Source organism: Siphateles boraxobius, unplaced genomic scaffold, assembly GCF_051911475.1.
Source record: "Siphateles boraxobius isolate OS27281-9 unplaced genomic scaffold, OSU_SipBor_1 2, whole genome shotgun sequence".
Classification (NCBI taxonomy): Eukaryota; Metazoa; Chordata; class Actinopteri; order Cypriniformes; family Leuciscidae; genus Siphateles; species Siphateles boraxobius.
The window spans coordinates 1,399,800-1,413,667 of record NW_027508810.1 but is presented as its reverse complement, the minus strand read 5'-3'; the positions used below and the strand labels follow the sequence as shown (position 1 = coordinate 1,413,667).

Here is a 13,868-nt window from a genome sequence, read left to right as displayed (position 1 = left end):
TGTTCCCATCAGTCCAAGTATGACGAACTGAAGAAGGCAGAGAAGGGCAACCGGCAGCAGCAGAAGGTCCATAAGTACATCGCCGCCTGCGAGCAGATTATGGCCCCTGTGCACGAGGCCGTCGTGTCTCTTCACTTGCCCAAAGTGTGGGATGACCTCCGACCCCAGTTCTACGCCACCTTCTGGTCCCTCACCATGTACGACCTGGCGGTACCGCACAACGCCTACGACCGGGAGGTCAACAAGCTGAAGATACAGATCAAGGCCATCGATGAAAACACAGAGATGGTGAGACACTGTATTCATATCCTACAAAAACTCTACAGTGTATTTGCATGCATGCTCTCTCACAGTGCATGAATATTCATGTACACACAGTTGGTTATGTCTTATGCTATTGGTACAGACAAGACTTTCAAAAGTCATGGGATTAACGTCAGTTCCAGTCAACACACATTTCCCACTACAGCAGACAGATCTAGAGTTTTACCTGCTAAATGTCTCTCTGACATCAGCGCTTGTCTCATATCACGTCTTTGGTAATTCAAACATGGCAATCGTCACTCATGTTATAAAGAGCATTGATTTTGGGCTTTTGTTGGTGTTTTCTGTCAGTGAGCGAAAAATGGAGGCTAAAATAGTGTTGTGTGGGTGGCAATAAAGGAGTAGTTCACTCCAGAATTAAAATTTCCTGATAATTTACTCCCACGTCATCCAAAATGTTCATGTATTTCTTTCCTCAGTTGAAAAGAAATTAAGGTTTTTGAGGAAAACATTTCATGATTTTTCTCCATACAGTCACTTCAATGGGGTTCTGTATTGCAGCTTTAAAGTCTCGACACGATCCCAGCCACGGAATAAAAGTCTCATATAGCCAAACCATCTTTGTTTTCTTAAAACAAACAAAAAAAAGTACATATTCAAATCCATATGTTCAAATAATAATTTAATCTAATACAAATACTTGAAACTTGAAGCAGTTTTTACTTGAATAATAATGCTGCTTTGGAGCTGAAGTTTGTCATAAAACAAACTCAACAGCTCATGCATGTTTATGCTCTCAGTGTAAAATATGCAGTCACATGATCTATCCTCTCTTAATATTTGTTCAGTTGTACCTCGTAATAGTTGTAACTGCTCTCTCCATCAGTAATACTGCCAGTCACATAACAGTTTTTGAGGTCTTGTGGAAATGCTCTGCTCCACAGAGGATGTAAAGGTCTCAGTGTTTCCCACGGGATTGTGTTTTGCAGCGGGACATGAACCTTACAATTTGGCATTTCAAGCATGAAAAGTAACTGTTCTTGGGTCTTTTTGAGTCTGTTATAAATTCATAAAAAAAGTTATACTACTTTTGACAGTGTATTTTTTATATTTACCAGGGGAAAATGTATAAATTCAAATAATGGATATTCTCAGGTCTTGACATTAGCAAAGTGTCCTGCTGGAGTGACTGTTATACGCCACTGCTGAAATACACACGCATGTGATGGGTTGGCGGTTCTCAATGTCAAGCCCTGTATAGTCTGCAACAGAAGTGTTCAAAATGTGCAGTGAGCACATCAAGCATCTCATTCAACTCCGAGTGCAAGCTCACAGCTCATCACAAATGTACAATAGTTTTACTGTGAGGCTGTAGATTCAGAAGTGGTGCTACACTGCAGTCAGATGTTGCTCATCGAACGGTTCTCTCTTTTGCAGCCCGTGAACAAGAAGAAGAAAGAGAAGGAGCGCTGCACAGCTCTGCAGGACAAGCTGCAGGAGGAGGAGAAGAAGCAGCTGGAGCACGTGCAGAGAGTCCTGCACCGCCTCAAACTGGAGAAGGACAACTGGTTACTCGCCAGTGAGTCCTCAGATACACCTACATCTCTCTCTCTCTCTCTCTCTCTCTCTCTCTCTCTCTCCCCCTCTCTCTCTCTCTCTATCTCTCTCTCTCTCTCTCTCTCTGTCTCTCTCTCTCTCTCTCTCTCTCTCTCTCTCCCCCTCTCTCTCTCTCTCTCTCTCTCTCTCTCTCTCTCTCTCTCTCTATCTCTCTCTCTCTCTCTCTCTCTCTCTGTCTCTCTCTCTCTCTCTCTCTCTCTCTCTCTCTCTCTCTCTCTATCTCTCTCTCTCTCTGTCTCCTCAGATACCTCTCTCTATCTCTCTCTCTCTCTGTCTCCTCAGATACCTCTCTCTATCTCTCTCTCTCTCTGTCTCCTCAGATACCTCTCTCTCTCTCCCTCTCTCTCTCTCTCTCTCTCTCTCTCTCTGTCTCCTCAGATACCTCTCTCTATCTCTCTCCCTCTCTCTCTCCCTCTGTCTCCTCAGATACCTCTCTCTATCTCTCTCTCTCTCTGTCTCCTCAGATACCTCTCTCTCTCTCCCTCTCTCTCTCTCTCCCTCTCTCTCTCTCTCTCTCTCTCTCTGTCTCCTCAGATACCCCCCTCTCTCTCTCTCTGTCTCCTCAGATACCTCTCTATCTCTATCTCTCTCCCTCTCTCTCTGTCGTCTCAGATTCCTCTCTCTCTCTCTATCTCTCCCTCTCTCTATCTCTCTCTCTCTCTCTCTCTGTCTCCTCAGATACCTCTCTCTATCTCTCCCTCTCTCTATCTCTGTCTCTCCCTCCAGTGCTTAAAGGCTCTTTGTGTCTCTCACTCCGTTTCTCTCTCTATTTACAGAATCCACTAAGAATGAAACGATCACGAAGTTCCTGCAGCTCTGCATCTTCCCCCGCTGCGTGTTCTCAGCCATCGACGCCGTTTACTGCGCTCGCTTCGTGGAGTTGGTGCACCAGCAGAAGACGCCCAACTTCTGCACGCTGCTGTGCTACGACCGAGTGAGTCCACCGCAGGGCCAGGGCTAATCTCCTTTTTTTTTCTTTTTTTTCTCTTAAAACAAAATGAAAGAGAAAGAGAACCATTAATAAGTTAAAAAATTATCAACAATAAACGTTGTACTTGTTTCACACACAAGTTTGTTGAATTTGTTCAGTTAATTGTAGAAAGAAAGTTTCAGTTATGCTCTGAATTACCAAAACAAAATATTTAGCAGGGTCATATTAGAGATAAAACCCTTACATAATTTTGTGGAATTAAGATAAAATATTCTATTGATTTAGACACTTCCACTTTAGGCTCTTAATTGGTGTCCCCTTTTTCTTTTCTTTTTTTCTCTTAAAATGATAAACGCAAATCCCTTGTTCTTTAGAGAGAGAGAGAGAGAGAGAGACATTAATAAGTTAAACAATTATTGGTAACACTTTACAATAATGTGCATTAGTTAACATTAGTAAACTACCTTACTTAACATGAACTAAGAATGAACAATACTTCTACAGCATTTATTAATCTTAGTTAATATTAATCTAAACATTTACTAAAACAGTACATATCAAATGTATTTGTTAGCATTAATCAACTGAACTAACATGAACAAACAATGAACAGCTGGAGTTTTATTAACTAACATAAACAAAGATTAATAAATATTGTAACAAATGTATTGCTCGTTGTCAGTTCATGTTAGTAAATACATTGAGGTTCATTAGTTATTGTAAAGCGTTACCCAATTATCTAACATAAAAGGTGTTTGAAAAATATCTTTTCACACACAAGTTTGTTGAATTTAAGTTTATTTTTAAGTTCAGTTCATTTAAGAATTAAATTTCCAGTATGCACTGAATTACCAAAACAAAATATTCAGGGTCACGTTATAGATAAAACCCTTTTACCACATTATTTTGTGGAATATTAAAAGATAAGATATGTAATATGATGTGATTTAGACACTTTCTACAGCATTATGGGAACACAAGAAAATAAGTCACTTCCATTTTCATAGTTTTTACACATTTGTTGTAAATATCAACCATTCAACACTGTTACTCAAGTAATTGGCACAAAAATAATCAAACATGCGTGTCTTTATAGGAAATATGGGTTTCAATAGCTACAAACCAAAATTTATTCAAAACTATCAGGTCCCTACTGACTGACAACATCATTTAAGGTTATGCAACCCTGATTTTGGTGGGTTTTTAAAAAAAATGTATTACAAACTCCAGACTAGTTTTGTTTGTTCATTGCTAAGAAATAATGTAATCAACAAATCAGGCTTGTAAACTGCTCATGCATGTCCCAGATTTCAGTAACAAGGTTGCAAATATTTACTAACCTCATGCAAAGTTTTAAAATAAGACCTCCTGACAAATTAAGTTAAACGTAAGGAGTTACAAACTGATGTTCTCTTGGAAAGTTCTATTGCAGGGCTATAAAAGTTGTGATAGTCTTTTCTTCCCCGTTGTGCCGTATATCTGACTGAAACGGCTTCTGGAACAAGAACAAATAAATATTTGTAAAACAAAAAAACTGCAACATTCCATAAAAACAAGAACTGTCCATTTTTATTTCATGGTGACTTGAAACAGCAGCTTGATCGCCATGTGTTTGTGCCAGTGGCTACAGTCACAGAGATACAAGCTTATCTAGGATTCTGTTTGTTAATGTACTTTTATCAGTGTTTGATGTATTTCCATGTTGTTCATTAGAGAATCATGGATCTGTGTTTTTATTTTTTTATTTGTTATTGTATATTTATTTTGATCCTTCATACAAACATATACAGTAGTATATTTCAGTTTACATAAAATCCTCAATGCATTCACAGAGTGTCTTTACAAATGCAAATATGTAGAAATGACCTAATGTGGTTAATGTCGTCAGTAGTTCTCACACAGCCTCTGTCCTCATCCAGGTGTTCTCAGACATCATCTACACGGTGGCGAGCTGCACGGAGAATGAGTCCCGCCGCTACGGCCGCTTCCTCTGCTGTATGCTGGAGACTGTGACTCGATGGCACAGCGACAGAGCCGTCTATGAGAAGGTGTGGTGTGCTTTCACAACTGACCATCAGTTTAGACTCGTTCTGCTGTCTCTAGTGTGTCCTGTGTCCATGTCCTCATCTGTGAAAATGAGTTGTCAGTGTGTCCCTTCCTTAAAGGATCTGAGTGTTTGAAGAGATAGTTCACCCAAAAATGAAAATTCTGTCAGTATTTACTCTCCCTCATGTTGTTCAACCCCGTAAGACCTTCGTTCATCTTCGGAACACGAATTAAGATATTTTTGATGGAATCTGAGAGCTGGATCACTCCTCCATAGGCTTCTTCAGGGATTGACACTTGTTCCCCGAAAAGTTATTCAAGACAGTTAAAATAGTCCAAGTGACTACAGTGGCTCAATCTTAAGTTTATCAAGCGACGAGAATACCTTTTATGTGCGCAAAACCCCCCAGAAAAATAACGTGTCACCTCCGAGTGAGTTACGTAGTGTAACAACGCAGCGCTTCTGGGTTGTACGTCAGAACGTAGGCTCACTATTGTTACACTAGTGAACAGACTCGAGGCCCACAGAGAGGGAAATGAATAGTTGAAATAAAGTCGTTATTTTTGTTTGTTTTTGCACACAAAAAGTATTCTCGTCATTTGATAAACTTAAGATTGAGTCACAGTAGTCACTTGGACTATTTTAACGATGACTTTAATAAGTTTTCGGGGGCTGGCAAGTTGCAATCCCTGAAGAAGCCTATGAGGAGTGATCCAGCTCTCAGATTTAATACAAAATATCTTAATTCGTGTTACGAACATGCAGAAGGTCTTATGGGGTTGAACAACATGTAAATACTAGTAAATACTGACAGAATTTTCATTTTTGGGTGAACTATCCCTTTAAGTAATTGTCTGGAGCAGAACTGGTCTTTAGAGTTCAGTTATCTTCCATTTCACATTTACATACTTATTCCAGCTAAAAGTTTCTCTCCCCACATGTTTTGAGGTTTTAGGGTGCCTGTCAGAAACCTTTGGTATTATTTGGTTGTTTTGTCTTATTTGTTTCCGGTTCCTTCTCTAGGAATGTGGTAATTACCCAGGGTTCCTGACCATTTTCCGAGCCAGTGGTTTCGACGGAGGGAATAAAGCAGATCAGCTGGACTATGAGAATTTCCGACATGTTGTCCACAAATGGCATTACAAGTTGACTAAAGTTAGTGTTGCTCTCCTCAGACTACAAAAATGTGTGATATTTTATAGAGCTGTGTGATTTTAAAGTTATATATGTGTTAACACTTTACAATAAGGTTAATTAGTTAACTACTTTAGTTAACATGAACTAAAAATATTGTATTGTTAACATTAGTTAATGCACTGTGAACTAACATGAACAAACAATGAACAGCTGTATTTTTGTTAACTTAACATTATAAAAGATTAATAAATACAGTAACACATGTATTGCTCATTGTTAGTTCATATTAGTAAATGATTAACTAATGAACCTTATTGTGAAGTGTTACCATATATTTTATTAATCAATGAATTTATTTATGAATACTTTCCTCGTAATTCTGCTAAACAGGCAGAATTGTTTAATGCAACTACTGAACTAAAATCCTGTTCAAGGCTTTAAGGATTTTTCATTTATTTTTCAAAGGATAATGTTTGATAGCCATGGCCTCGTGGTTTGTGTTGTGCCATGATGTATTGAGTCATATGAAAAATGCACGTGCATAACTAAACAAAAACTTTGCCGTTCTAATTTCGAACGTGCATTGCATTACAGAGGATTTATATCAGGCTTTCTGTTTTGTCTAAGTGTGTTTTTTGTTATGGAGTGTATAGAAAAGCTCTGGTTCTTCCCTCAGGCGTCTGTTCACTGCCTCGAGACGGGCGAGTACACACACATCCGCAACATCCTGATCGTGCTCACCAAGATCCTGCCCTGGTACCCCAAGGTGCTGAACCTTGGCCAGGCTCTGGAGTGCCGCGTTCACAAGATCTGCCAGGAGGAGAAAGAGAAGAGGCCCGATCTCTATGCGTTGGCCATGGGGTAACTGAGCCGAGAGCCGGCTGGCCTCAGCATTATGAAGTGCTTTCACCACACTGGTTCTCTTTCACTTTCAGGAGTCTAACTGGTGGTAGTTCACAGTTGTCCAAGTTTCAATTGCATTTGCTTAGTTTTAAGCTATTGGAGATGACCAGTGGCTTCCTTTCAGAAGGTGTGCAGGATCTATTATATCTACTGGGATTCTGCGTATAATGCAATTTCTTCACGATTATGGCGACCCCTAGACAAAAAGTTGTCACAATTAAGTTGAGGTTTGAACCAAACTGAATGATTCAGTGACGCGTTTATAAATTCTCTGCCAATTTGAATTTTCAATCATACACTGATCATGCAATCATACATTTCTGACAGTTGATCATAATCAAAAGTTATTTGCATTATGATTTACGAAATCATTTGCTTGTGACATCATCAAATTTGGCTAGGAGGATCGATCACGACCCGCCATTTTTATTATTTTTTTCCTCGCCATATTGCAAAATGCACTTTCAGTCCAATCCCTACAAAGGTCATTTTTTTTATTTTTATATATTCATCCCAATTCTCGAGAAAAACCTTAATGAAGTCTCAGGTGAAAATATATCTCTTTACGCAAGTCTTTGACGCATATAATAATGTGCATTTGCTATGACATTCTGGTTACTGTTTCTCCATACATTTACTCATAGCCTTGAGCTGGTCTTCCTAAATGTACCGCTGGGGATGCTGTGAACAAATAAAATTCACTCATTCTTACAATGTGCAAGTGCAGGTAGGCTTAAACATTACTGTTAATTGCAGAAATAAATCATTAATGAGGGAAATCCCCCTACTCCAACCATCAGCTGTTCCTGAACTATCAGCAGGGAGTCACCGGGCGTCTCTCTTGGCAGAGGTTATCCACATTAAGGCAGATTTATTCTTTGCTCTTTTCTGCCGCTTTTAGCATACGCTCCGCAGTGGGATTGATTAAATGTGTCCAGAGTGGCTGGTCATCACAGGCACATGAAAAGCATTGAGGTTTGTTGAGGGCGAGGTGCGAAGGCTCATAAATCAGTGCCATCAATCCAACCAGAATGGGAAGAGAAAGTTTGGCCTCTTAAAAAGCCTCTTCATTGGTGCTCAATGAAGACTATCAGAGTTTTCCAACCGGAAGGCTTTCGGTGTCATGAGAAGACAATCTTTTCAATTATCAACTGTAATGGGCTGTTTTGCTCCACTGGAGCTTGAATTAGTGACGAGGACTTGATCATGCCTCAGTGATTCGCAAGAGCAACTGCTGTTCTCACGAATGACGCTGCCTAAAATGCCTAAAAAACATCTCTTAGACAACATCCTAAAGTAGAATTTCTGCACGACTCGCATGGGAGAATCAACTCGTATGATTCCAATAGCTAATGGCAAGAAACAAAGTTCACACATAATCTATTGTATTAACTTTTTGTTGATATTTTAGTGTTGAATGAAGTATATTTGTAGTCCACTTTTCCCATCCGCCATCTTTAAATGAGCTTATTACAAGATGTTTTCGAAAGTGGGGTGATGTTTCTGCCATCTCATAATGTTGCACACATACACTACCATTCAAAATTTGGGATCAGTCAGATTCAGTAAGAAATATTTTTTTTTCACAAGAGTGCTTAAAATTGATCAAAAGTGACAGTAAATGCATTTATAATGTTACAAAAGATTACTATTTAAAATAAATGCTTTGTTTACTTTATATTCATCAAAGAATACTGAAAAAAAAAAAGAAATTCATGGTTTGCACAAAAATATTAATCAGCATAACTGTTTTCAACATTGATAATTAGAAATGTTTTTAGAAATTCATGAGTCGCAAAAATGATTTCTGAAGGATCATGTGACACTGAAGACTGGAGTAATGGTGCTGAAAATTCAGCTTTGATCACAGGAATACATTAGTTTAAAATACATTACAATAAAAATCAGTTATTTTAAATCGTAATAATATTTTACAGTACTGCAGATTTTACTGTATTTTTGATCAAATAAATGCAGCCTTGGTGAGCAGAAGCGACTTATGCTATTGAATGTTGTCAAAAACAAATCTTAATGATTTCAAACTTTTAAACCGAAGTGTATATTGCATTAAAGTGTTGTCGTTTAGTTCGCGCAGCTCACCTGGTTTACAGAAAATCTATTTGCAAATTGATTAGATGTCCCATCATAACAAGGAACTTATTTGTTTTTAATTGGCATATCTTCCATTGCAGAAGTCGTAATATCAGTTGACGTAATTGTCTTGCGCTCATGCCACCAGTGGGATTTCTCAGCACACCTCCGCTTATTGGGCAGACGTGGGCCCTGTTCTTTGTGTTTCTCTGTACACACGAGGAAGGAATCAACAAGAAATGAAAGGAGGGAATCAAACCTTGTGTAAAGCCTCTCGAAAATACACCAATCTAGTCGCGTTAATATTGTTTTGAAACCTGGTCTCAATTAACACAACCCCTCTTGAGGATTTCTTTTCGATTCCATTCATTTCTGAGTGATTTTGTTGTAAGCATTACACTTCGTATCGCCATCTGCCATGATTGTAACCGTGTGTGTGACTTGCAGCTACTCTGGCCAGTTGAAAGGCAGGAAAGTGCACATGGTGCCTGAAAATGAGTTCCACCATAAGGAGCAACCAGTGCGCAGCGCCACACCTGGCACTCTGCAGAACGGACCGGGCAACACGGGCAAACCTGCGAACACTGCGGCTGCCAGCGCTGGCAAAGCCGAGGAGGGGGCCGTCGACGACTCAGGTGACTTGACTTGATCATTTCCGAGATTTTGAATGAGGACCTGATTTGGTAGCATCTGGGCTTGTTTGTCCATTTATTGAGAACGTCTTGACACTCATTTAAAATGAAACGCGTTGCCATGGCGTACAACACTCGCTGTGGGAATTGCCATCCTGAGGGAGTTAATTGCAATTACTGTGTGAATTGGGGTAAAACTGCCGAGGATATTAGAACAGAAACGCCTCCCACAGACCCATTAACACAGAAACAAGCACGCCACGAGGATTGATCACAACAGCAGTGCAGGTCGTATGACTTCAGGCTTTTCAGAAACAGATTCTGTCCAACCCCACGCCACGGCTGTAGAGAGGCTACTTGTAACATCGTATTGCCCCAAATATGTTAACGGGGTACAAAAACCCATGTTGCTTTTGAATCTAATGGTTTTTGATTTCATCATAATATCAGTGACGATGTGAGGGGTTACAAATTAAATGGGGGGGGTTAGAAATTAGACCAAGAAGATGCTTGAACTTGGAGATTAAGTTGTTTTGAAGATAAAAAAACAAGAGCTGGTTGCAAAAAATGTAAGTCCCCCTATGGTGAAAATCCAGTTTTTAATGTTGTTTATATGTCTATGTGGTGTTTTTAATATGCTTTAAGACAAAAAACGTGCAAATTCATAAGTCAACACCATTGCTGAGTATTTTCTACTTAAAACTGCAGTGAACCAAAGACAGTCTCAAAAACACGGTTTAAAATCACTGGTGTTTCTGACGTCACAAACTACCTTGTAACCAATCAGATTAACACAATTTGCATATTCATAGATTATCGTATACTAAATGAGGCAAGGGTGTAGAGTTACTTTCAAACTATTTTAAGGCAAGATTGTTTTTTCTTCTATGAAAAAAAAAACTTCTAAATATGTAATTTTGGTGATCAAAGGTGATGACAAAGTTGCTTTTATATTTTATGTATTTTCTTAGACAAGGGAACAACTGTTTGGTTACCTTAACAGACAAAAAACAAATTTTTATATAGCTCAACACGGTTTCTTATTGTTTGAAGCTATTTAGCAACACTGAATGTTCGCTGTGATCGTAGTGGTCAACGGTTTAATATACAGACAAATCGTTGTCATTTAGGAATAAGATCACGTAGTTGTTTGAATTGAGACCAGTCTTTTAAACGATTAATCGTGCAGCTCTAGTAGTGTACATCCACTTTTAGGAAATGTCTAAGTCATGCCTGGATTTGCTGGAAGCAGTGTGACAACCTTTTAAAAAACAATTTTGTGGAAACCACTATGTTTGGCACTAAAACGGAGTCCGACTAAACTAAAAACCAAATACAACTCAAGTAACAGCACCTGTATTATGAAACTTGGTGTTTCTGCATTTTAGCTGGAGTAACTGGCTCTGTCCATTGCATGATTACGGTAGAAATCCCCCATCATCACTTAAATTCTACCTCCCATTAGTAGCTGTGATATTAATTGCTTTGAGCATAATTTACTAGCACTCAGTGTGAATGAAATGTGCACATATTGCTAACAGCTGCTGTTTAAAATCTAAAAATCCCCTCTTTTGGAGTAAAATGTATTAGCATGGTACGCTGCTGTTAAATGACCATTCTTTCCACTCTTTCTTTGACCTTTTTTCTCTTAAATCTCAAAGGACATTTTCAGATGTTTAAATAATTTACTTTCTGCGAAGCACAATCTGTGTTTCATTCACTTTTAATGAGATTTCAAAGGCACACATAGGATGCTTGCAGTTTCCCAGCATCACCAGTGTTTATAGCAGTGTGTATTTAAATCAAGAGCAAATTCCAGAACTACTTCACCAAACGGAGGAGCACTGGCTCAATTTGTCTTTTTTCTGTCAATTAGTCTGTCACGTTTGGTAGGAATGGACCAAATAATGAGGTCTGCCCTTGTGTGACGTGCCTGTCGGCTTGGTGTTTTTGCAGATAAATCCAAGGACAAATCTCAGGCGGCTCAGAAAACTGCCAGCAAAAACAGCACCGCAGCCAATAAAGTGAGCAGCAGCAACGGAAACAGCACGCCAAACAGGTACCGAACCCGAGGATGATGTACTGCTCTCATCTCTTACATAATCTCATTAAAAGTTAAAGCCCTGGGGTGAGAAAGTTTAGCAGGGGCTTATTATTTCAAACTACTCGCCAAATAAATCAATCCTTTATCAAAGTCTACCTTCCTTATGAACTGTGTAATCAAATTGAACAGTGTTCCAGGCAAGAATCCTCTTACAATTCTATTAAACTGAGCAATTGCAGAGAGAAATGTCTTGAAAGGAACCATCACTGAAAGGCATGGCTGTTACAACACACAATTGCACGATGGCCCATCAAATTGGTGGTGTAAAACATCATTTCGATAGAAATGCTTCAATGGGAGTCGCTGGGAGACTGGGGAAGAAAGGTGTCCATTAATTTCCATTCAGGAATTGTGTGAATGAAATGAGATTGTAATGGGTTTATGAGTGTTTTAACCAGGTTTGGTTGGGGTCAGGGAAGGTGGCACAGTCAGGGATATGCGATTCACCTGTGATGAGAAGGCCGAGGGGTCACGATGTGCTCTGTTTACGTAATGAACTATAAAGTCAAGAGAATTCAAAGCTCAGGGGCTTTTAGAAAACATGGTTAGCGTAATTTTAGCTTTCAGACATTGTGTTTACACTTTTTTTTTTTCCTTTTCATCTTATTTTTGCATGTGTGCAGACTAGTTTCACTTCGGCTAGTTATAGTGGTTTGTGTATCTGCAATTAGGGAACATAACAGGCCTTAATTTCTAGGAATTCAAAATGGTCTCTTCTATTTACCAAATAGGCAGTGAAATAAGGTGATTCATCTTAAAGAATCTGCTAGTCAACCTCAGGAGGTCAAACTGATATAATAATCTATATCTATAGATTTTCAATGTTTGCAACATGCATCAAAATTTAAACGTGAAACGTCTAAATACTAGTTAACCTTATTTGTATGATTATTGTGTTCTAGAAAACACAACATACATAAAAAACAAAAACAAATTTGAGGCCGGATGTTGGTTTGTAGTTAAGTAGATATGCTATGTAACTTCATGCATTTTGCATTGGTTGTGCTTTGACTCTGCGTGACTGTGTGGATGAATATGATTCTTTCTCATAACTAAAGAGAGACGCATCTAAATATTACAATTAATTAGAAATAAATTAAATACAATTACAACATAAAATAAGCTTACTCTTTACTATTGTAATTTAATATGTGCCAAAAATTGTAATGCATTCAAAGCCAAAATCATTTTGCGAGGGCTTGTATCCAGATGTTTTTCTGTTCCATAACTAGCTACTTTTCTCTTCATTAATTTTATATTAGATAAGATTTTATCTAACATCACTCTTTCCCAAAACAACATAAGCTGTATGCCTCGACTTTAAGCCTTCGTTGCTTTAAAAAAAGTCAAGGGAGACCAGTGGGAGACCAGTTTTATTATTAGATCTTAAATGTTATGTAACATTTTACCAGCTGTGTCAATCCATTGTGTCAATCCCCAACTCTTTTTGAATCTTTTCAACAGTATGGGGTTCTTTGATGTATGTGCCATTTCTTAATAAAAACCATTAAATGCCTACATTTTTAATGGTTTCAAAGCTTAAAAAAATGTAAATAAAACATTTCAGAATACTTCAGTTGATCCCTGATCTCTCCACAGCACTAAAGGGAGCAAAGAGAAGGAAGATAAAGAGAAGACCACTAAGGAGAAAAAGGATAAGAAAGAAAAGAACCCAGGAAGCACTCCAGAGGCCAAGGCAGGAGGGAAGGACAAACAGAAGGAGGAAAGATCCAAGGAGGAGAAGCCCATCGACAGCAAGGAGAAGACGCCCAAGGCCGAGAAGGAGAAGAGGAAGGAGGACAAGAAGGAAGAGAAGAGCAAGATCGACGGGAAATCTGCTGAAAAAGAGTGGCCCAAGGAACGCGACGTGTCCAGCGACAGCAAGACAAAGGAAAGCAGCAAGCTGGAGAAGAGCGCTGGGGCCGGGAGCCTGAAGTCCCTCGTGCCCAGATCCGAGGGAGTCGAGTCTGAACGGGGTAAGACAACTCCGACTTCTTCTTAAAGAGGGGGCTTTCGCACCGGGTAGTGCCAGGAACTAGCCACCAGGGTTGTTACCCGAGAACTAATGGTTCCCTTAGGAACGTTTTCCTGGTTGCGTTCAGGAACTCTGGAGTGATGTGAGACGCGCTTGTTGTTGTGACT

At 39.1% G+C, this 13,868-nt stretch overlaps 1 protein-coding gene across 2 annotated transcripts in view; it reads left to right on the top strand.

Moving 5' to 3' along the window:
- Nucleotides 1-13,868, top strand: part of thoc2 (THO complex 2) — a 107,399-nt gene that overhangs the window by 71,437 nt on the left and 22,094 nt on the right. For both annotated transcript variants that reach the window (XM_077235636.1, XM_077235637.1), the window contains exons 23-31: nt 13-288; nt 1,702-1,843; nt 2,658-2,815; nt 4,732-4,860; nt 5,883-6,014; nt 6,673-6,857; nt 9,438-9,625; nt 11,579-11,681; nt 13,326-13,702. In XM_077235636.1, coding sequence (XP_077091751.1) covers nt 13-288; nt 1,702-1,843; nt 2,658-2,815; nt 4,732-4,860; nt 5,883-6,014; nt 6,673-6,857; nt 9,438-9,625; nt 11,579-11,681; nt 13,326-13,702 — 1,690 coding nt within the window. The remainder of the gene's footprint in view (nt 1-12; nt 289-1,701; nt 1,844-2,657; nt 2,816-4,731; nt 4,861-5,882; nt 6,015-6,672; nt 6,858-9,437; nt 9,626-11,578; nt 11,682-13,325; nt 13,703-13,868) is intronic.